The sequence below is a fragment of the Callorhinchus milii genome, unplaced genomic scaffold (assembly GCF_018977255.1).
Source record: "Callorhinchus milii isolate IMCB2004 unplaced genomic scaffold, IMCB_Cmil_1.0 Scaffold3, whole genome shotgun sequence".
In the NCBI taxonomy this organism is placed as follows: domain Eukaryota; kingdom Metazoa; phylum Chordata; class Chondrichthyes; order Chimaeriformes; family Callorhinchidae; genus Callorhinchus; species Callorhinchus milii.
In genome coordinates, this window is record NW_024704744.1 from 31,309,519 (window position 1) to 31,333,898 (window position 24,380).

Genomic DNA, 24,380 nt, shown 5'->3' on the forward strand with positions numbered 1-24,380 from the left:
ACTGTGTGACACACAGCATTCTCCAAAGTACTGCCACTATGAGTTGAGAAAGAGATATACAGTATTTCAAAACAAACTTTTTGTTTACATACAAAGCCTTTCGCTCCACGGTGTTGCTTTTCTGAAGTGCATACAATATGCCAACTTATAGCTTTTGCTCTATGGATTTTTATTAGTCTTTTATTCAAAGACATGTATGATGTGTTGAAGGGAGAGTGTATGAATTGCGGAGGTATCAATTTGGTGTCAAACCTTTACTCTTGCAAAGTTGTTACCATGGCAACAGTGTCTACTGAATTCCTTGGCATTTCATGAGACATAACACCAAAAGCCTTTAACACTGAATGATAATTTTATGACGGCACAGGGTAGCACTTACCTTCACTTTGAGAATGTTTTCCAAATACTTCCTCCTACACACCAGAACTGCCAGATGCTAGCTGAGCTGGTCTTGTATGTGGGAGGAAGTTAAATGAAGGCAACCTTAACCCTGAGGTAAGTGGTTTGCAATCCTTTAAGTATAGCTCTTGATGCAATTTGTATGGAAATTCATTCAGTAAAGAAGAACGCAAAGTACTCTAACATAATACCAAGTAATTGGGTAAAATATCTCTGCTTTAATAAGAGAGATATAAATTCCTTTTCTTTATTAATATTACACACAATATTAGTGATATGACACACAGTGGAGATCTGCTATTTCTGATCTTGCCTCATACAAGGCTGACGTAGAACATAAAACGCAGAACAACTGAAGGCTATTTTGCCTATCAAGCATTTTCACTCCACTGACAGACAAAATCTATCCTAGAATAAATGCCATGAGGTGTCGGCCTGGCTCGGTTGTTAGCACTCTCCACTCTGCGTCAGAAGGTTGTGCATTCCAGCCCCATGTCAGGATTTTAACTCATTGTCTAGGTTGATGTTTTAGTTCTGCAGATAGTGTTATATAGTCAGATGTGCTGTTCGTTGGATGAGACCTTAACTGAGGTCCTGTCTGTATGTTTAGGTGTATGTTAAAAATCCCATTGCACTATTTTAAAAATTCCCTACTTAATTCACCTACAAATAAACAATTACTACACTTTACATTGAATCCTGCAAAGCATTTTGAAATGTTTTGACAGCATGGCAAGGCACTATAACAAATGAAAGAATTCTTATTGTCCTGTATGTGGTGTAGCAATGTGTTATACACACAAGGATTCTCCAAGATTTGGTTCTGCCTCAGTGCTGAGTTAGAAAAAATCATGGTGCCACAGTTCACACTATCTCAAATGATAAACAATTACCAATTGGCAGTGTGAAATTTATTGTACACTTTGTATGATATATTATTCAATGTTGTCAGTTGCTTCTTTACATCTGCAAATATTTAATGGCGAGAGGAATTGCAACTTCTGAAATCCTCTTCTGTGAATTTGGAACATGATGGTTTGTGCTGAACGTGAATGTGGATAGCTTCATGTGACTCGTTCAGAAAAGGTAACTGTGGTTGTGTAAAAATGGAAATTCTGTGAAGAGCTTTGACATTTTTCAATGACGTCATAAGGTGCTATATCAAATGCAAGGGTAATTATTATTTTTGATGCTGAGTTGAGAAAACATTACTGTAGACATAACATTTGTGATATGAATGCCCCTTACTGGCACTCAAAGTTTAGTTTCTCAGAACAGACAAACATCAACTTGATGAGAACTAGAAGACTCAGGCAGACTCAGTGAATGTTTATATACTTGCCTGGCAGTAAACGTCCTATGTGAAATCTATCAGCCCACTCCTAGTGGACAGTGTAAAACCTACCATTTGATATCAATTTGGTAATCTCATTCAGAGAGCCCAAGGGATGGGTGGTAATGGAAGTTAACCAAATCAAAACTGGAGTTGCACTTATGTTAGAATTAACTGGCTCTTTGCATTTGATTGCTAAACCTGAACCTAAGTGCTTATTATTGACAATAGCTGGTCGACATGGGAAAGGATTCAGTTTCACAGTATAAACGTCCTGTGCCTTGATGAACACACACAAAAAACACCAAAAGGTATCTAGCTCAGGGGTAAGAAAACAATGAACTCTTGGAGGTTTACTCCCGATGTTTGTCATGACATGACATCGAGAACACTCGCCTTGCAAGCAAGAGGACCTAGGTTCGATTCCTGGCAGGGCAAAAAGTTGGGCAAGTTTCCTTACTCCACAAGTTTCTGTTTTCCTAGCAGTAAGTAGGAACCCAGTTGTTAGTCGATTCGTGGATTGCTTTTTGTGGGACACTGATGTGCGCAATTGGCTGCTACATTTTGCCCACAAAATATACAGTTAATTTACTTTACAGTATGTTCTATGAAGTGCTTTGAGACGTCTCGAAGACATGATAAGCCGCAAGGATTACTATTATTAACCCAACTCCAGATTTATAAATTTGAAGATAGATGACTCTTGCGTGTGAGGGTTGGAGCAAATTTACACATACTGCAGTACTCTTTTAAAGTTGTCTGATGGGTGACTTTCAAAGAAGTTCAGTGATAAAAATAAATCACTTGGCACCCTCATGTTGTCAATATAAAGATCCATTACATGCTATTAAATGAGCTATGGTTTCTGTCATACATTTGACTTGTAAACAGTCTACTAGTATTTTTACAATACTTGGAGCAACAGAATACTCCCCGAATTGATAAAAATGTAAGAATTTGGAAAGGTATGGTATAGACTCTGCTACATCAAGGAAAAATGCTGTCAAGGCTAGATTATTCAATAATATAATGTGCCAATTTTGTCCAGAGTAGATCAATACTAAACCGACAGCAGATGTTTCCGCTATAGTGACTGAACCCTGAAAGCCTCGAGTATTCTTGCCCCAGACTAATGTGGGCGGAGACGATCGGGTTTGTTTTGGAATAAAATAATAATAAACCTTGCATTCGATTTAGCGCCTTATAGTTGAGACGTCTCAAAACGCTTCACAGAATATACTGTAGAGTGGATTCGCTGTGCGTTTTGTGGAAGAAACGATGTTTCTCCCACAAAATAGAACACCGTCTAACAACACCAACAGGTCTGTATTGGCATGAAAGTGCTGGAGTCTGAGACTTACAGCCTGGAATGACATTAAACTTCTGCTTTGTGGCTCAGTGGAACCTCACAGTATTTTTCTCTGAGTGATGCCATGTCCTGTGGACTTGTCACCCACTGGAAACCAACTTAAAAGTAGCATCACCCTGGGAGCCAAAGATGTTTACAAGGAAAGAGGGTTCAGGGGGTAGTGTTACAGGACCTCGGCTGCAACCGAGTGGGTGGTGTAAGTGGTTGAGTTGCACAGCTGCTGAGCCACTTGTGCATTCAGGTGGACAATGATTTTGTTGCGACTTTCTTTCCCCGTCTCAGAAGGAGCTTTACAGGGGGTTCGGGAGTGAGCCATCCGAGAGCCCCCACTGCACTGCTCAGCTCACCACCATCCCCCGGGGACGGCGAGGACTCATCGTGGCGGTCACAGGCAAGAAAGCAGGTGAGGATCCAGGACTAAACCTCTCTCCTTTTCTCACTCACTCACTCACTCTCTCTCTCTCTCTCTCTCACTCTCTCCCCTCTCTACCGTTGTGCTGTTACAGCCGCTGCACTGCACTCAGTCCCATCTGCTCCGGAAAGCCGCCGGACCTGTCCACCCGCTGTGCTCACTGCAGCGGCTTAAAAATAAAAGGGGGCGCACGGATCAAAGGGGGAGACTGAGATCGTAAACATATATATATATATATATATATGTACACACGTGGTTTATTTTGGTGTGGATCTCTGTAGCTGTTGAGTGGCGTTAACTCGTTAACTTGTTGGCTCCTTCCCGCCGGGTGACAAGAAGCTCCCACTTGACTTGAAAGCGATCTAAAGTGCAGACGCAAACATTTGCAACACACAGAGAGACAGAGAGAGAGAGAGAGAGAGAGAGTGTGTGTGTGAGTGAGTGTGAGTGAGTGAGTGAGTGAGTGTGTGTGCGGGTTACGCAAGAGAAGCGGGTGCGCGGGATATTCAATGCTGCTTTAAGAAAGGGCGACAATCTTTCGCCCTAAACACACACACACACACACACATATATATATATATATACACACACACACACTTGAAGTGTCCGGAGGTCTTTTCCCCCTTAATAACCATTGCACAACCAACATCCAATTGGATCGCCTGCAAACGGGAGCGCTGGTGGTGCAGCAGCTGAAGAGCAGACATCGTCGGGGAGTAAAAATACCGCGGGTCTGGATGCCTGGACTTGGTCATCTCACACCACGGTCTATATATAGAAGCTCGTCTGTCGGGGGCTGTGGATTTGAGGGGAGGGGAGGGGAGGGGGCCTGAGCCTTGCAGAAGAGGATAGTTTAATCCATATCCAGTTAAAAGCTGGTGCTGTGTTACAGCTGCATAGGGATTTATTTATTTATGTGAAGAAGTCTGGGGGTTTGCGTGGGGAGGTGTGTGGTGGGTGACAGGTTTGCTGGAGTTGCAGGGGCTCAGGCAGTGGAAGCGGTGCCAGGACCAGTCTGCGCCCACCTCGCTGTGACTGGCTCTGGATGAGGGGAGGGTGGTGCCTGGTGTGGCCCCTGGTAGGGGGCAGAGGAGGGCTGTAGTTCTCGCCCTGGGGCTGCCCGGCATGTGGCATGGCTTTGGGCACAGCGCTGGGGTCCATGGTGGCAGCTACTTGAGCAGAGCACAAGGCTGGGAGTTTGTGTCCAGGTCCCCCCCAGGGGGCAGGGAGAGGAGCAGGAGTCCTCTCAGAAACATGTCAACCTCGGCCATCCCTGTGGATCCCAAACAAGCGGGAGGCGTCCTGGCCCCAGGGAGCAGAGCCCAGCCTGAGAAATGCCACCTCCAACATCAACACCTTCGATTCAAGAGGAAGTTCGAGGAAATCAAGAAACGGTACAGTCAAGACAAGGCGGCCTGGATCAGAGAGAAGGAGCTGTTACTGAGGGAAGTCGCCGAGATCCAAGTAAATACAGCGCATCCACCAGACTGGCTCTCCTGGCTCCTCAGTTTGCCAGTGTTACTAGTTATTAACAATTACCACATTCAATTGGTCACTCACTCCATGGCTGTTTGTGGGTCAATGCTGTGCACACCTGGCTGCTGCCTTTCGCCCGCAGATATCGCAGTTAATCCACTTGCAGTATATCCTGTGAAGCGCTTTGAGACCTCTCAGCCATATGATCAGGCCCCCACTGTATATAAAAAACGAAAGGATCATTATTATTATGTCGTGTGATTTCATGGTAAAAAATAAAACGGTAGTGAATTGCTGCACCTTTTGAAATGCGCAGTTTGGTGCTTCCAATGATCTTCACAATATCACAACTGCAGTATTCTCTTATTCCTTTAGTTGCACGCTCCTTACATGACATTTTAATTCAATGATATTGCTCCCTCCAGTTTCCCAAAAATATTGTCTTTAATAGATTCAGAAAAATGTTAGGGAAAATGAAATTGCACCAAGGGTGTTATTGGCAACATTCTAGGTCTCGATCTAAAGTAGAATTAACAAATTGAAAGTGTTTACATTTGTTGCAAATTTCCTTTTCAGGTAATTTTCAGAAAGTTTCAAAAGGTATTTATTTAAAAACGCCAATGGTGCATTTCCTGTCAGTTCACCGTGTGATATGTATAAATGGCAGCTGTACTGTATTTTTAAGTACAGTATGTTGTAAATTCACTGTGATTAGCAATAGTAAGCTATTTATTTATTGACCAAAGATTGGAACTGGGATATTGCTAGCCTATATAGCTCAGTACAATACTGAGTGATGCATTTATTAACAGCCATTTTATGACATTTGCAATGTTTGTTTTCCAAACTTTCTATTGAATGCTTATATCAAGAAAGGGATGGTAGTACTGAGAAATTTGAACACTTTCACATTCCGGGCACTAGTGTCGGTGCTCCTAAGTGAGGCACTATAGCACACGCAGATAAATGCAAAGTTTCCTGCATGCCAAACTCAAAAATCACCAGCAGAAGGTTTTTCACTTCCCACATTAATCATCTTGGTCTCTGTGAATTAGATTGTCAGTTTACGTCAAATTGAGAGCAGTACAGCATCGTACTGTAAGTACGTACCCACTGGGAATAGGATTCAGGTTGACCAAACTCATATATGCTGCCCTTACATCAGTCACTTACTCGATGGCTCTTTGTGAGACATTGCTGTGCACAGTTGGTGACTGTGTTTCACCCACAAAATCACAATCAATCCAATTAACAGTATGTTAAGTATATTATTAAATACACCGGAAGACTTTTTGAAAGTCTTCCTATCTAACCAATAATAAATAATAAGATGAATGAATGGGCTTGATTTGGGTTTCAGAGGTGAAATAAGATTATTTAACCCATAGTGTCATCCATTCCCCCATTTGTATAGCCAAATGTGCTTTCTTTATTTAACTTTCTTTGATACTATATTGTTACTAAAGTAACAATGGAATATAAAATGTCGTGTACATTTTATTTATTCCAGGCTGGTGAAAATAGAAGAATTTTGCTTGATCTTCGGTCCATTTTGGAAGGCATTCAGACTGAACTTAAAAAGGAGGAAGATCAAAGGACAGAGTTGCATCGTCAATATTCTGGTGATAAATATGCTTGGGAGCTGGAGAGAGCAGAGCTGAAATGTCGTATTGGACAGGTGTATTTCTTTATTAACAAAAAACTGCTGGTTGAGAGCAAAATATCCATGGAGCAGCAGAACACTTCATAAAAGTTTGTTGTTGAGAAGACAGTTATTTTCTAAATTGCCAGGACTCTCAAACTAAACATCTTAGTTATTATACATTCATTAACACAATCTAATGTAAAACCGAAAAAAAAACTATTGGGTAGAAATTCCACCTGGGTCTAGAATTATTCTATGTATATAATATTTCACATTGTCAAGAATTTGTCAGATTTTTAATTGCTTAACTTAACGCTTTTTTTTGTATGTTCTTTAAAGGACTGCAGAAAAAAACAACTTCAAAGCTAAGACCGAATTAATAATTTCAAATGTAGTTTGCGGGTACAAAAAGCAGTCAATAAGGCAATTGTGATGCTTACCATTATTAAAAGAGATCTGGAATCTAAGTGTTTCAATTATAGAGAGACTGTTCAGTTTGGGCACCCAATTTTAGGAAGCATATACTATCTTTGAAGGATGTCCAGTGGTGAATCACTAGTCTAATACATGATGAGAAGTTGGGTAGACTGGAGTTATATTCCTTAGAACAGAGGAGGTTAAGGGATGATTTGATGGAGATATTTAAAATGATGTAAGGGATTGGCAGGTTATGCAGTGGATGACTCTTCCCTCTTGTGGACAGATCCATTACAAGGGGGCATGGCCTTAAAATCAGAACAAAGACAATTAGAACTGAGGGCAGGAATCATTTAGTCACACAGAGGGTTGTGATGCTGTAGAGGCGGACAGATACTTGGATAGTGTGATATTAAAATGTATAATGAAACGGTGGAGCATTGGGATTATAAAATCTGTGCAGATCTAGTACAATAGTGGAGCAGGTTTGATAGGCTGAATGATCTCATCCTATTTCTTTTCTTAGGTTTGTATGCTTTGCGGAACTAGACCTAATTGATTCTGTTTTGTCCAGGAATTACACATTTCTATTACAATCCGTTTGTTCTCAAAAATTGTGGTAACTTTACTTTTAGAACTGAAAGGGGAAATAATATTTAGCTATTAGTCACCATTTTCATTGTATTGAAAATGCAGATAATTTTAATATTTGACATGATTTGACATGATGTGTAAATATATTTTTAGTTCCATACAATAATCTTTGCATTTATGCATGTTATATGGAAGCTGTGTAGAGAATCTCAACAGGTTATGCTTATAATATTGGAAGTTCAATGTTATGCAATGTTTCTGTTTTATCTTTTTCTACATAACTGGAAGTTGGAAGCTAAAGTAAATAGACAGCACGTGGACAAAGTACCTCAAGACGCAAGAGAAACATTAAGGAAAGAAAGGGAGGAACAGAAGCGTCTGTTGGCTGACACTCACTCGGCAGCCATGGACCTGAGGAAGCAACTGGAGAACAGCGAGAGAACCTGGGGCAGGGAGAAGGTGGAGCTACTGGAACGTTTCGACAATGAGAGAAAGGAATGGGAAAGTCAATTGAAAGACATGCAGAGCAAGATAGAGCAGGTGCTGAAGTTAGTCACATCTAAGTAACATGTAGTATACCCTTGTAATAATGCCCATAGTCGGAGCCATTACTTAAATATTCTTGAAAGCAGTGTACAATGGTGTTTGTCCCGGCTTTTCAATTAGTTCACTGATATGCAAATCTGATGAGATTCCATTGGTTAAAATCATCATCTGTGGAGTCCTGTAGCTCAATGGTTAGAGCACTCGCCTTGCAAGCGAGACACCTGGGTTCAATTCCAGGCAGGGCGAAACCTTGGGCAAGTTTCCTTACTCCACACACCTGATAATAATCCCTCCAAAACAAAAACAGTAATAAATTGGTCATTTCAATCCACGGCTGTTTGTGGGACACTGCTGTACGCAATTGGCTGCCGCGTTTCGCCCACAAATATACGGTCAATTCGCTTTACAGGATATTCTGTGAAGCGCTTTGAGACATCGAGAAGACGTGAAAAGCGCTATATCAAATGCAGGGATTATTATTATTATCATTATTGCTTTATATCTTAGATTTTAAATTCAGGTGTTTTATTATTATTTATTGGGAAAAGAGATGAAGAGTGAAGAGTATAAACACTGGCATCCAGTTCGGCCCAAGGGCCTGTTTCCGTACCCCATCTAATTTTATGAATCCCTGTCCCAGTGACTGGTCTGTCCCTCCATGCCGTGCAGACACACCAGGCTGTCTGGTCTGATGTCAATGCTGCCTTTGAATACTGCAAACCAGGGCCAAGGGCAGGCTCATCATTTTGAAACCAGGTCAAGGATGGCTTATGTTAGCCTGTCTGATCTCTCATTCAAGTTTGACCCACTCGTAGCTGAGGGACAGGCCAAAATAATAGAATTAATGAAGGGAATTTTTTTTAATATATTATACTCCAGTTCTGTTGAGTGGTTGGGTTGTCTGAGCCACATTGAATCCCATATGTGAAAAATCAATTAATTAAGAAAGAAAAAGTGATTTGGAAAATATAATGAAGGGTACAGAGAATATATTGAGGATTTTTTAAAAATAGACAAGAAAATAGCAGAACAAGCTTGAGGGATCAATAGTTCCTATCTGTGGAAAAATAATTCACACTGGCATATGTTAATGCTTTCAAAAGGTAAATGGATAGAGCTGGTTAGATACAGTTACAGAATTTTTTCAGCTTGGTAAATGATGTGATCCTACCTGATCGCTAATGCAAATTAATAGGAGTATTCCATTTCTTTTTAATCAGATTGTTATAATTGTCCTGTGATGTGAAGTAAACCTGGCCATTTGTGACAAGTGTTGCAGGAATCATATTGCATTCTGAATAACCACAAAAGGTTGAACATAACACTAAAATTACTTTTATTATTCATGACAATAATACTTGCATTTTGCATAACACTTATAATGTCTTGAAGGCTTCATAACGTTTTCTGTAAAAAGTGACTGTATTTGCAAATGAACACAGAAGCCAATCTGCGAATAACAATGTCCCACAAACAGCATGGAATGAATGACCAATTTTGTTATTGGTCAGGACACTGGGCGAAACTCTTTCATCCTTTAGACTAGTACAGTGAAATCTTTAACGTTCATTTGAACATGGAAAGGAAATCATGGTTTAACATCCATAAGATGGTACCTTAGACAATGCAGCACTTTCCAGCTATCTTCAGATTGCCATGCGAGACAATGAGCTCAAAGTTCCAACATGAGGATTGAACTCACAACCTTCTGACTTGGAACCAACTTAGCTAAGATGACACCTGACCCATTTTAAAAAAACATTAAGGACAGAAAAAGGTTTGCAAGGGAATTTGCAGCTTCTAATTCTCTTTCATCTCATTATGCTGGTCTGGAATAAACACCAGATCCCATAGAAGAAAGGAAAGCATTCAAATGCACTGCACCATCCAATGTCTTAATGCTAAGGTTTAGCTGGTGGAGTTTCTCAGTCATACACGTTTACATGTGATCAGTTCAATCCCAACCAATAACTGTTGACAGTAAATATTTGTTCTCTATTTGTTCAAAATGTTATCAAGATAATGATTAGTTTTACTTAAAACCTTCCTTTGCAGCTTTACCAAGAGGTAAAGGCAAGACAACAATGCAACTTGAATGGAAATGGGCAGAGACAAGGAAAGAATACTAGAGATAACTGTGTGCTGCTGAACTTACATTCCTGCAATCCTCAATATGGTGAATCACATGATGATAAAGACCAGAAACTTATGAACTGTACATGGGCCTATGATGCAGTGATCAAAGATAATGCCCCAAGTGATGCAGTACAAGGCACAGGAAGGTGTTCAACAATAAGTGCAAGCCCACTGTTTATTGATGATGCATCACATCAAAGTTTAGAGGACAGTGGCAGCAGTGAAGAAATTGAAAATGCAGAGAAAGATACAAAGAAATATTCCAGTACCTTGAATGCAGTAAGTCATCCTTTTCTGTAACTTAGAGGGTTAGAAATTCCACTGGGATCTTGATTTTTTTCTATTTTCATAGTATTTCAGAACATCCAGAATTTGTCGATTTCAAATAATAAATTAATAAATAGTTTTATTATTAAAGCCAGATTTTTGTAAATTCTTTTTTAAGAACTATAGAAAACTGGCTTCAAAGTTAAGATAGAATTCAGCAATTTGCCAAATTCTGCACACTCTGAAGTTGAGTAAATCTGGACATAAGTGGATTTTCACACCATACAGTGTTTTAAATAATATGTTAATGCCTGCAACTTACACACTGTCTATCATTATCACAGGCTTTACAGGAAATAGCAAAAGTGAGTGAAGAGTTATGCAATTACCAGGAGGAAGTCCGGAAAAAAACTAAGCACAAAAGGTAAACCATAAAAAAAAACTCTCTCCGTTTTAAGATGAAATGAATGTTTATCAAATAATGTATAGAAATTAAGTGTATAGAAGTGTGAAAAGATATACTACAGACAAAACTCATTTAAATCTTTTAAATTCATATTTTTGCCAATATTATTTTTTAGGAAGCTGGTTTTGAAATTAAGACTTTAGCCCACAAATATTTTTCAGATTTCTCCCTCTTCCGTTGACAAAATGTAGGGTTAGAAGATAATAATAATATAATAAGCACTTCACAGAATATATTGTAAAGTGGATTGACTGTGTATTCTTTGGGTGAAACGGGCAGCCAGTTGTGTACAGCATTGTCCCACGAATGATTTTTTTTTTGAGATTATTATCCCTGGAAAGGGTAAGGACGTAGACTGATTTTTTTTTAAAAAAACTTCTATCCCAGTTTTAAGAAAATCCACAGTGACTGCAACAACAATACTTGCATTTATATGGCACCCATCATTATCTCAGCCTATATATTTATATATGCACGGCACGATGGTGTCTCAGATCGCTAAACATTACAGTGAATCCAGTGAAGCTCTTTGAGATGTTCTCCTGATGTGAAAGGCGCTGTATCAAATTTAAGAATTCAAAATGTCATAATGTTAAATGGCCAACAGTAATTTCCCCATCGGTCTAAAAAAAACTCTCCAAATTTTCACTCTAAAGTCTTTTTTCCCCCCCATTTTCAATCCTCTGGCACATTCGGTTAACTCATCCATATTTTATTGTTGTGCTTAAATTGGCTGTCCTGTGAGATGACCTACTGATGTGAAAGGCAGTATATGAAATGTCAAGGTTATTTAATATTTATATAAAATTTTCAGATCTCTTAATTCATACTGCAATTTTGACTCCCATGTGTTATGGCACCTGGTACTGTTAGCGTAAAAATTATATCTTCTGGTTTAATATAAGATATGTGTATACCGCTTAAAACACAATTTGCTGCATATTGAGAATAATCCAGTAACTTGCTTGGAGGAAAAACCTTTGCATTGTTTTTCTTCCTTTAACCCTATTTTAATGTTGGATATATTCTCAGAAACAATAGCTTGAAACAGATTGTTATCGTGTGTTAACCATGATTTACTGCTCTAAGCCTCAAATTATCAAAATATCAGTTGTTCTTCAGAACGTTAAATCATTTTTACAGCTGCCAATCGTACAACTACACAAAGACTTAACTTTTATATTTTTCTTTAACTAGAACAAAATTGGTTTCATATCTGCAAGGACTTAAAGGGAAAGAAAATGCAAGTATATTTTCAAGGGATGACATCTTTACAGATGAGAAAAGCAATGGGTCATACAATATATTTAAAAACCCAGGTGCTATACTTTCAAAAAACCATCTGTGTTGTGAAGAGCTAAATGATGAGAACAAGTGGAAACAAACTGATAGAGATGGGAATCAAATCCCTCTTGGGCTTCCAGGTATGGATGACATAACCAATGAGCCTCCCTTAACAAAATCAGAAGCTCCACCTGTTCCACCAAGGACCTCATCATGGTACCTTGCAAATTCACTTTCAGTATTTCCATACAATCAAGAAAATGCCGTGAAGGAAGACAGCAGTAACTGCAAAACTCAAGATAATGTTAAAGGCCAGACATTCAGTGACTCTTCTTCTGTGAGGCAATTTGAGACAATACTGCATGAGAATGAAGGCAAATTGTTTCCTGGACAATTCAATGCTTTTCCATCACAAATTAAGCGAGGTGTGGGCTCTAAATGCAATGGAAACAATAACAGGTGGTCATGTGATTTAGCTAAACTTAGCACGGGAACTGAAAGTAAATTTCCTTTTTGTTTACCATTAAAAGCGGTTCACTCAGATGTAAGTATAATGTCATTTGTGCAGCAGCAGAATTTGGGTCCAAAATCCATCAATGGACTAAAGCAAAGCAAAGCTCTCTTTCCAAACTGCAATATTCCACAGTGTAACTTTGCAGACATTTCAAAGGCAACAGGCAATTGCAAATGCAATGGTGCATTGGCAGCACAACCGCAGTCAGATATTCCTGTAGCTCAAACAGGCAGCGACAGCAAAACTGTTTTAAATACTGAAAGCTGTGGCCTTGCTCAGCACGGAACATCAATGGAATCAACGCAGATTGAAAAACCTACTTGTTCAACATTTGATTTCTCACTTCACTCTGCAGAGAACAGCAATGTTACTGGTCAATTTCTTGCCAACCGCCATGGTTCAGCCTTTAGACCATACATGTCACCTTCTTTCCTCACCAACTCGAGAACAGCAGGGAAGGACAAGTCCAGCAATGTTTTTTCAGGCTGGATGATTGGTAATGACAAAGGGGAAGTGACTGCTGAGAATGACCTGAGGCCAAATAATCCTTTTTGTCAAATGCAATCGGATTCAAAGTCCAACATCGGGACTGTCCAAAAGATGTTGAGAAGCTATGAAAGGTCATTGAATCCTTCCCTTGAAGTGAAGGAAAAGGTACATAACTTCACTGGTGGCAAAACTCAGCAACAAGCATCTTTGCAGGAAAGTAGAAATGAGTTTGTTAACCTTTTTCAAATACTTCATCTTGAACAAAAAACACGGGAGGAATCAAAACAGCCAGCAGTGTTCAGAGGGCTCTCTGACGAGGAGGCTCCATTACCAGAGGTAAGCAAAGAAGGTAGTACACAAAAGCACTTCTGTTGCTTTAAATCTGCATTGCAATTATTATTAATTTTCTGTTCATTTTTTNCATGTGCCCCATTTACACTGCATTATATATCATTCTTTAACAACAAATGACATTTGTATAGCTTTTTATCTCGTGAGGATGCCCCAAGGCCATGAACAATCAGGAATTTGGACCCGAGCCGGGAGGGGGTTAGGATCAGAAGGGGTAGAGAGCAGGGAGGGTAGGGGTAGGAGAGTGACCGAAGGCTCGATCGAAGAAGAGGGTCTTGAGATGGGTCTTGAAGGAGGCAAGGGAGGGAACTAGGCAAAGGGACTGTGGAATGGAATTCCCAAGGGTGGGGGCAGAGAGGCTGAAGGCTCAATCGCTGATGGTGGTCAACAACAACAAGATTACATTTGTAAAGCGACTTTCACGTCGGGAGGACGTCCCAAGGCACTGGTCAATTAGAAAACAAGACAGGTGACCTACCAATCCTCCTCTTAAGTGGTTTGGAGCCACATGCTCCAGAGAAGTGTCAATCTCTGATCTAGAATTGCATAGGAATGTATTAAAATTATTCTCTTTACCCCTCTCCCCATTTGCATCCATATGCAAGGCTGCAGAGACCAAGGGTAATTATTCAATAGATTATACTCCTGTCAGTTAAACACTGTAGAAAGCAGCTCAAATTGGGCAGTCTGTCAAATGAGTAAATGTAAGGGTTGGTGTAATATGGATGGTGTCACTACTAACATACCATATCTCATGCTAAGGATGTGCATCGAGAGTAATCTGGGTATCTAGGGACACTAGTTATTAATGCAGCACAACTGAATGTTACAATACTATTACTGAGTAGTTTGAGTTATCAATATCTTCCATAGGGGAAGGTACGTGTGCTTTATATGGGCTAAGATGAATCCAAAGTGACGTGTATGGTAATTGAAAATCAAAATTGAGGTGATCCTTTGTGGTGGAGGTGGTAGTCCTGTTTCTGTGCCAAATAGTCTTATAGCATTCCAAGGCTATGGTGATAGACTAGGCAGCCTTTTGTATCAGCAGGACTTGTAAGAGTAGCCTCAGGAATAGGAATTATTTCCAGACAGCTGCAAGTCAAAGGCCTAATGTGTAGGGTGATCCTAATTGGACAACAACAACAAGATTACAGCGGAAAGGTGGCCAGACAGTGTTTACATTGACAAGCTGTGTGGTTTTAGCTGGCGACCTCTAGCAGTACCCAATGCACACACTGGCCAAGCTTTGATTCTTGCCAACATGTACCTGATACTTTCCAGAATTAGGTGAGCAGGTGTCCCCCTCTGGGAATAGAAAAGCACACTCCATTCACATCAAATGTAAGGATTATTATTCCAGACTTATGGAACTCTCAATAATTTAGTTTAGATACTCTTGAGCACAGTGATGGGTTTCTGTGTGTGTCAGGCATAATGTTAACCTAATTGTGCTGTTTTGTACATTGATATTATGGCACCATTTAGCTTTCCTCTATAGCTCCCTCCCTCTCGCTGAACCTCTACTGAAAATCTCTGGAGAAAATATAAGTTAATGACATTACCTACGCTTCCAGAAACCTAGTTGATCTGCCTTCATTTTAGGACTGGAAGCTTTACTCAACAGAATTTAAAAAAAACTTTGTCCTAGAACTATAGAAAATGACCTTGGAGCTAATTTGGATTATGATAACTGGTATCATGTTGGCCTTTTAATATTTATCACAAACAGATGGTGAAATGGTTAAGAAGAGATTTACTGATATATGTAGTTTGTTACACAGCAGAAGTGTTTGGTGCATTCTGGCATACTATTGCTGAAGTATGTGCTGACATGTCTGCTTTAATGTTCCATGACAAAATTGAGGGAGCTCTGCAGCCTCAAAAGGTGCCGTAATCATATCTTTATGATATTATTGACCTTATTCAATTTAGCAAAATGGTATGAAATATATGGAAGAAATATGAAATTTATAAATATATTTTGTTTCACACCATCTGGCTGAGTACCTTTATTATGCTATGTTTGTCCTTCTTACCCATTAGAAATTATGCTAACAAACGTTGGAACTCTTGTCATCATGCACTCTTGTAAGAATTGCTGGTACTTGAGCTAGATGTTAATATTTATTCCGAGAGTACAAGATCTATTGCAGTGGCATCTCACCATTGCACGTTGTTAGGGCAACGCTTCAGGCACTGCTTATCCTGACTATGTAAATCTCTCAGTCAGTGTCATCACTTGGAACTCAATCACTTGTGTGCAAAAGTCTAAATGCAGTTTTATTCATCACTTGTTGAACTAGGCTTGCTGATGCATACTTCAAGCTATTGAGAGAGCTGCTCCCATTGGCAATTTGTTTTTCAAGTCTCATATTGTCTCTGAAAACATTGAGCCATTGGAAAGCAGGGTTAAGAGATGTTTGAGCTGTATTTGTGACTTTTTTTGTTAAAACTTTGCATTTATCAAGGTGAGATACGTTAATGGTAGGAAAAGAATACTGCTACTCCTGGGTTGTGCCTATACCTACTGAGATACTTGACAATTTCTATGAAAGTCAATATTAAGTGCCATTGTGAGTCAAATCACAAGCTTTTTCATTTATAATATAGTTTGATTCTCTCTGGAAAGATATCTTTGACAGCTCTATAAGTGGTGTGTTATGGGTGTTTACCTATTGTTTTCTGTTGATAAGGAAACCTTATCTAGATACATGCTGTATCAGAGATTATAAATGCTGTTTTACGTTAGAATACATTAGAATATATAGCACAGAAACAGGCCGTTCGACCCGACTGGTCTATGCCGGTGTTTGTGCTCCACATGAGCCCCCTCCTGCCCTACCTCAACTAAGCCTTCAAGCATAACCTTCTATTCCTTTCTCCCTCATGTACCTATCTAGCTTTCCCTTAAATATATCTATGCTATTTGCCTCAACAACTCCTTGTGGTAGCATGTTCCACATTCCCACTACTCTCTGTGTGAAGAAATTTCTTCTAACTTCCCTATTTGATCTATTGGTAACTATTTTATATTGATGGCCCCTGGTTTTGGTCTCACCCACAAGCGGGAACATCTTCCCTATGTCTACCCTATCAAAACCTTTCATCATTTTAAAGCCATTATCAGGTCACCCCTTACCCTCCTCTTTTTAAGAGAAAAGAGTCCAAGTATGTTCAGCCTTTCCTGAGAGGTATAACCTCTCAGTTTGGGGATCATCCTTGTGAATCTCCTTTGCACTCTCTCCAGTGCCTCTATATCCCTTCTATAATGTGGGGACCAGAACTGCACACAGTATTCTAAGTGTAGTCTAAGCACACCTTCCCTGCTTTTCATTTCTATCCCTCTAGAAATGAACCCCAATGCCTGGTTTGCTTTTTTATGGCCTTATTAACCTGAGTTGCTACTTTTAGTGAATTGTGTATGTATACCCCAAGGTCCCTTTGTGCTCTACCCATTTAGGTTTTTATTTTCCAGGATGTATGTGACTTCCTTATTCCTTCTACCAAAAACTACCACCTCACACTTTTCTACATTGAAATGCATTTGCCATTTAAATGCCCACTCAGCAAGTTTATTAATGTCTTGCTGTAATTTGTTGCAGTCTTCCTCTGTATTAGCTACTCCCCCCAATTTAGAGTTATCCGCACATTTTGAAATTATACTGCTGATTCCTGAATCAAAATCATTGATGTATATTGTGAACACCATTGGTCCCAATACCAATCCTTGTGGAACACCACTGCCCACCCCCTGCCAGTCTGAGTAGCTACCCTTTTATCCCTACTCTCTGTTTTCTGTTTTGCAGCCAGCTTGCTATCCATTTTGCTATTTTTTCCCCTGACTCCACATGCTCTGATCTTATTCATCAGTCTGTTTAATGTGGTACCTTATCAAACGCCTTTTGGAAATCTAAATATATTACATCTACCGCATTATCTTGTCTACGTTTTCTGTTATCTCTTCAAAGAATTCAAGTTAGTTTAGTCAGTGAAACTCGAGCAGGACACTAACCACATTCTGGGGTCCCCAAGCCTTGGCTCATGCCAACCCATGCCCAATGCTCTCCGCAGTTAGATAAGCATCTTGCGTCCACCTGGAGAGAAAGTGCACATTCCATTCCAACACAAGGACATTTCCAGGTGGAGATGGCATGCATATGTGTAGTAATAATAATAATAATCCTTGCATTTGATATAGCACTTTATCACGTCTTTGGGTCGTCTCAAAGCGCTTCACAGAATATACTGTAAAAGGAATTGACTGTATACTTTGTGGGCAAAACGTGGCAGCCAATTGCGCCCAGCAGTGTCCCACAAACAGTTGTGGATCAAGTGACCAATTTTTTGGGGAACTCTCAGTCTTGCTTGGATTATTTTAAGCATGTGTCAGATGCTTGACTAACTATGTGTGACTGAAGAGTGACAGTGATATCTTACTAGACAGTCAGTCTTTTGAGGGTCAGGGTTGTCATTAAAATTATCAGAAGATAATTGCATTTAAATCATCTTTGTTAACAAATCAGGACAGATATAAACAGCTGTTCCAAACAAAGTATAAATCTTAAGATCAGCATTATTACTGAGTTCTGAATTTGACCTATTGATTTTTTACTTACAATTTGATATTTGAAATGGTTTGATTTCTGCCCTGTGCTTTATTTTAATACAATGTCAATTTGTTAGTGTGAGCCGAGTAGGAAAGAATTAAAGTGTGAATATCAATAAACCCTTCCTATCACTGAACCAAACTTCTGTTTCAGATCCTGCTGCCTGGAACAGTGACAGCAAATGGGATGAGTTTCTCCCGTCCTGCTAGACCATCAAACCGGCGCTTACCAACACGATGGGCCATGAGATCTCCATCTGCACCGGCTGTGCTTAACCGTGCGGCCCAAAATCGTAACCAGTCACTCTTATTTGCCACAGAAACTTCAATCATGTAACATTTTGAAATTGATGGTGCAAGCAACAGAAATGAGTTTAGCACGTGCTTCATCTACCTACTGGCTTTTTCTTAAATGACAATAGATTTTATATCCTATATTAAAAAAATTGGAACTACTGGGCATCCTTTCCCAATATCAAGAATGGCTTAAGAAGGGAAGGGTTGTTTGTTAAAAGTATTGATAGTCTCCAGTACTTATATTAGCCTTTGGAATCTACATACATTGAGCGTCGATCAAATTACACCATTACAAACTAATTATTTTTCAATGTGTATTTATTAGTTATACGAGTGAATACTGTGCTTATTTTACAATGTTTACTGTATAATCCTGAATTTCGTTGTAAACTTGTATATCAGATGTATTCAATGGGGAGCAGAAAACGTAGCTATTTGCATGCCTTTGTGTTTGTATATGCATGTGTAGCTGAAACCTGCAGCTGTGTCTGTTGGGATTTAGGTAACACGAACATCTACTTTACATGTTTATGGTCAGATAAGAGTTGAATTCCAAGCAGGTCTTTCTTTCCATTGTTGCACATGGAAATGTGATGCTTGTAACAGAGTGGCGAGACAGATATCATTTTCATTTTAAAATGTGTCTTGACATTATTTAGCCATTTTAAGGAACTTTGAAGAATAAAATGCTGCTTTTAGTTTAACCCTGACCCCAGCTGTAAAAAAAGAATGTACAATATTAAGAATAAAACTGCCTGCAGTTCAAGTAGTTCTTCAAATTTTATATTGCAATTTTAGCTGTTTATTAGACTCATCAATCTGACGTTCAGTGATATTAAAGGTCAAGGGTCACAAAAGTTCACTATATACAGCTCCCCAGACATTCCCCCAGTTATAATGCGTTTTATCTTCAGGCTGAGAAAAGCCACTCATATTGCATTTTGGTGATATTTCCGTTACCTCTCTGTTCGTTGCCTATAGAAGCTGCACCACTGTACAACCCTGTTGGAATGTCTTTTGGCAGATCCGGTCCCTATAGTGCAATATGTCAGAATTAAGAGACAGCAGAAGGAAGAATGGGTGGAGAACAGGCAATATTTTACAGATCCAGTCAGAAAAGCGAATTTTACTCTATACTGAAAAATAGGTCTGGAGTCATAAGAGTCTTGTCTTTTTGGTTTTGATTGCTTTCAATGTACCATTTCTCTCATCCAATTCCTTGTATTGCAAATATATTTTAGAAGTTGTTTCACCATGTGATTATCATTTCCTAATAATAATGAGATATACAGTAATACTATTTATGTTCTCTTTGATGCTATTTCTTTCTGCCAACACTATAATCAGATCAGTGCAGATACTATCATATAAATAATTCATAAGCTTTCAAATTGCAAATTCTTTTTGCAATTTTACCAAAATGAATATTAATGGCTTCCTATGGTTATATAAGTCACAATAGTTTCATATTTAGCTGTGATTATATGCTAGATTTTTGACTATCAATTAATGTGTGTAGGATTTCGATCTCTATATCACATGCAAGTTTTTATAGGCCATATATTTAATGCACATGGGGAATGTTAATTTGTCCTATTTTAGTCAGGTCTGTATCCCAAAGCATTGGCTGAACCATTGCTTCAGTCAGTGGTGATACCAATTCGTTGTAAGGTCAATTCATTGCAAATAGCAGCAATTGCAGCAAGTGCACAATAAGTTGAATGAAAGCATACTGCTATAAACTCTGGATGTACAGTTACATATTCTTGTTTAAGCAGAAATATTTAATATTAATGATTTTTATTCAAAGGCTCCATCGCCTAGTTTCTGAAAATATCCTAAATGCTGGAGATTTAAATGGGAATATCTAAGGAAATGTTCAAACTATTGTTTTATTTAGGTTTCCTTGAAACACTCTATCTGACACAAAAAAAAGACAAAAGGGCAGTGAGTAGGAGAATGAGATTATATTAAGTGCCCCATGTGAATAGGAACAACAGCATAGACTTCATGTGCTAAATGGTCTTTCTCTGTCCTATGAATAGTGTTCTTTGATTCGAGATGCAATTCTGGCCTCAGCTAAAGAGCTGGCTGTTTGGATGTACAATTTGTTCTTCCCTCCTTATGAAGAAACTCTTAACCTCCACTCATCACTTTCTCAATTGACACAACATTCTGCATGGTGGGAATCAGGGTTTCCACCTTTTCATAACAAACTCTTTTTAATTATGTATCTTTCTCTAAGACAGGAGCAGTTTTAATAAAAAAAAGGTTATCTTAAAATTATAGAATTTGGCAGTTCAGATGGAGGCAGTGCAATTTTGCCCTTCGTGCCTGTGACAATTCTCCAGATGTGCTATACATTTAGTTCAACTCCCTTGCTCTTTCCAGCAGGACCCTGCATGTTGCCAACAATGTGTAGGGTGCTGCAACTCACATGCTGAAAAACATTGTAGAACAAAGAGGCGAATAAGACATTAGAAAGGAATTGTGGAATTGTGTATGGCAGGATCCGGAAACTTGTCCAGTCTGGGGCAATATTAAAAGACGTAGGAGCAGGAGTAGGCCATTTGGCCCCTCAAGCTTGCCCCGCCATTTAATAATGGCTGATCTTCTAACCTAATTCCATTTACCCACCCTATCCCCATATCCCTTAATCCCTCTATTTAGAAATCTATCAACCTCAGTCTTGAATATGTTCAAGGACTGAGCATCCACATCCTTCTGGGGTAGAGAATTCCACAAATTCTCTACCCTCTGAGTGAAGAAATGTTTCCTCAACTCAGTTTGAAAAGGTTAACCCTTAATCTTGAGACTAGGACCCCTAGTTTTAGATCCTTCAACTAGGAGAATCAGTCTCACGGCATCTACCCTGCCAAGACCCTTAAGAATCTTATAGGTTTCTATAAGATCACCTCCAATTCTTCCATTTTCTAGAGAATATAGGCCTAGTTTACTCAACCTATTCTCATAGGTCAAACACCTCATCCCATGAACTAACCTAGTGAATCTATGCCCCACCCCCTCTAAGGCAAGTATGTCCTTTCTTAAATAAGGAGACCAAAACTGCACACAATATTCTAGGTGCTGTCTCACCAAGGCCCTATACATTTGCAGCAAGACTTCCCTACTCTTGTACTCTAACCCTTTTTCAACGAACCCCAACATGGGATTAGCCTTCTTCGTTGCTTGCTGTACTTGCATACTAACTTTTTGTGACTGGTGTACAAGGTCACACAAATCCCTCTGAACACTAACACTACCTAGTCTCTCCCCCTCTAGAAAATAATCTGCTTTTCTATTTTTACTACCAAGCTAAATAACTTCACACTTCCCCACGTTATACTCCATCTGCCACCTTCTTGCTCACTCACCTAGCCTGTCTATTTCCCTTTGCATTCTTCGTGTGTCATCCTCACTTTATTTACTTTACTTTACTCACAGCTTACTCTCCCACCTATCTTTGTATCATCTGAGAATTTAGGTATATTAAGTTCTATTTCCTCATCTAAATCATTGATATAGACAGTAAATAATTGAGGCCCAAGCACTGATCCTTGTGGCAGTCCACTAGTCACATCCTGCCAATCTGAGAAGGACCCGTTTATCACTACTCTTAGTTTTTTTCCTGTTAGCCACTCTCCAATCCATGCTAATATATCACCGTTAATTCCATAGGCTTTAATCTTATGCAACAGCCTTTTATGTGGCACCTTGTTGAATGGCTTCTGGAAATCCAAATACACCACATCTACTGGTTCCCCCGAGTCCTGTACCTCAGTGGTTAGAGCACTCGCTTTGCAAGTGAGAGACCTGAGTTCAATTCCAGGTAGGGCGAAACCTTGGGCAAGTTTCCTTACTCCACGCCTAATAATAATCCCTCCAAAAAAAACAAAAACAATAATAAATTGGTCATTTCCCCATTTTTTCTCTCCCATCCTTCTTAAATATCAGCGTCACGTTTGCAACCTTCCAATCACTGGCAACCATTCCAGAATCCAGGGAATTTTGGAAGATCAAAAACAAAGCATCCACTATCTCTGCAACCACCTCTTTCAAAACCCTAGGATGCAGGCCATCAGGTCCAGAGAATTTATCGGTTTTTAATCCTATCAATTTCTAGTATCCTATCAAATTCTCTAGTAATAATTATGCTGATTATACAGGGGTCTAATAGGTTATATTTGGCACAGGATTTGTTGCATAATTGTGTTTGCCTGTTTATTATTGAGGTTTTGATGACTTTTCACAATTTTAAATTAGCCCATTTCGCGAATCTCATAGATAAAAGGCTTCTGGCAATAACAAGACAGAAGTTCAAATGAGGGATTACAAATTACGTTTAACATAACAAATCTGAAAAATTAGACCACGTAAATATAGTCATTTTTACAGTAAATCCTGTGAAGCTCTTCCTTCAACATGAAAGGTACAATATCAAATGTAAGGATTATAATTGTGTGGGTTTAAACTGCGCAGAGCCACATCTCTTTGGCTTCTTCTCCATCTTATTCAAAGTTTAACACTACTCATCTGTAAATATGTGTCCAGAGACTGGCGCCTCATTATGCAGACCTTAAGCTATCGCATTATTACGTGTCAGCATTATTGGATATGAAGCTGGCAGTGCAACTGTCTTCCTTGGTTACATTGATCTTAGCATTGCTAATTATCAGCTAAATTTGGAGCATTAGTTTACATAGGACAGTATTTATTGGACAACTAAATACGCACATATAAAAGAGGCAAAATGTTAAGATGAAATAAAAAGATGACTTTACTAAGTTTCCTTTTCTCTTCGAATTCTGAAGACCCATTTTGAAAAATCAGTCATAAAGAATTTTATTATATTTAACATTCTGTATTTTTATCTCATTTTTTTAAAAAACTATTTTGCTTGTACGTTGTGTATCGATAGTATCATTGGAATGAAAGGCAGCAAATTTACCACACAGTAACTGGATATTGGATGTTATCACTTATATATCCCACACACTGTACACTGTACTATTAAAGCTAACTACAATAAATGCTGCTTCTTCACCAGACATTAATTGAGTCAAACATTAACAAACTGATCTGACTAAGTGAACCACTGCTTTTATATTTGGGTTAGGAGGAATTGTGAATCTATGTTATCTGAATATTTTTACCTCCTTTACTTTTCCCTTTCTCCCACAATCTATTCTATTTTCACCCTTAGAATGCGGCAGATGAGTTCACGGGTCAGGGTGTTGACAGATCTTGAGACTCCTGACAAAGTACATTGATATTACTTCCATTTCATCTTTTGAATATAAAATTACTGTCAGATTGGCCTGCACTCTGTAAATCTTCCATCTTCAAATTTTCTTTAGGTGCAAAACCAGTTTGTAAAACCTTTCTTCAATATGGACTAAGAAAGGTATGAACCCAGTGCACACAATGCCAAATAAAGTATCGGTTATATGAAACCTTTTCTATTATTTTCTAGTGCTAAACAAATAAAAAGTGAATCACATTTCAGAATGATCATCGTTTGGTCATTCCCTGTAATGACCCTGAACAAACATCACTGATATATTGCTCAGAATCATAGAAATGACATCAAGAGGAGACCATTTCTAAATGGGGTTTCTAAATCCTGCACACTGGAACACTGAGTGCAGTAATTTAGTACAGATTAAAAATAAACACGAACAAGTGCATTTTAAATTGAGAGTCCTGTCTGAGAGGATGCTCCTCTTTTGCCTTTTATAACAACAACTTGCATTCATGTAGCATCTTTCATATAGAA

At 39.0% G+C, this 24,380-nt stretch overlaps 1 protein-coding gene across 1 annotated transcript; it reads left to right on the top strand.

Annotated features, from left to right (window-relative positions):
* Positions 1 to 4,336: 4,336 nt before the first annotated feature.
* LOC103182333 (uncharacterized protein KIAA0408) lies at positions 4,337 to 19,370 on the top strand. The gene is made up of 7 exons (XM_007899312.2): positions 4,337 to 4,977; positions 6,500 to 6,667; positions 7,934 to 8,185; positions 10,247 to 10,606; positions 10,939 to 11,018; positions 12,258 to 13,683; positions 18,462 to 19,370. Exons 1-7 carry the CDS (start codon positions 4,639 to 4,641, stop codon positions 18,642 to 18,644), a joined length of 2,808 nt encoding a protein of 935 aa, XP_007897503.2. The 5' UTR covers positions 4,337 to 4,638; the 3' UTR covers positions 18,645 to 19,370.
* The last annotated feature ends 5,010 nt before the right edge of the window (positions 19,371 to 24,380 follow it).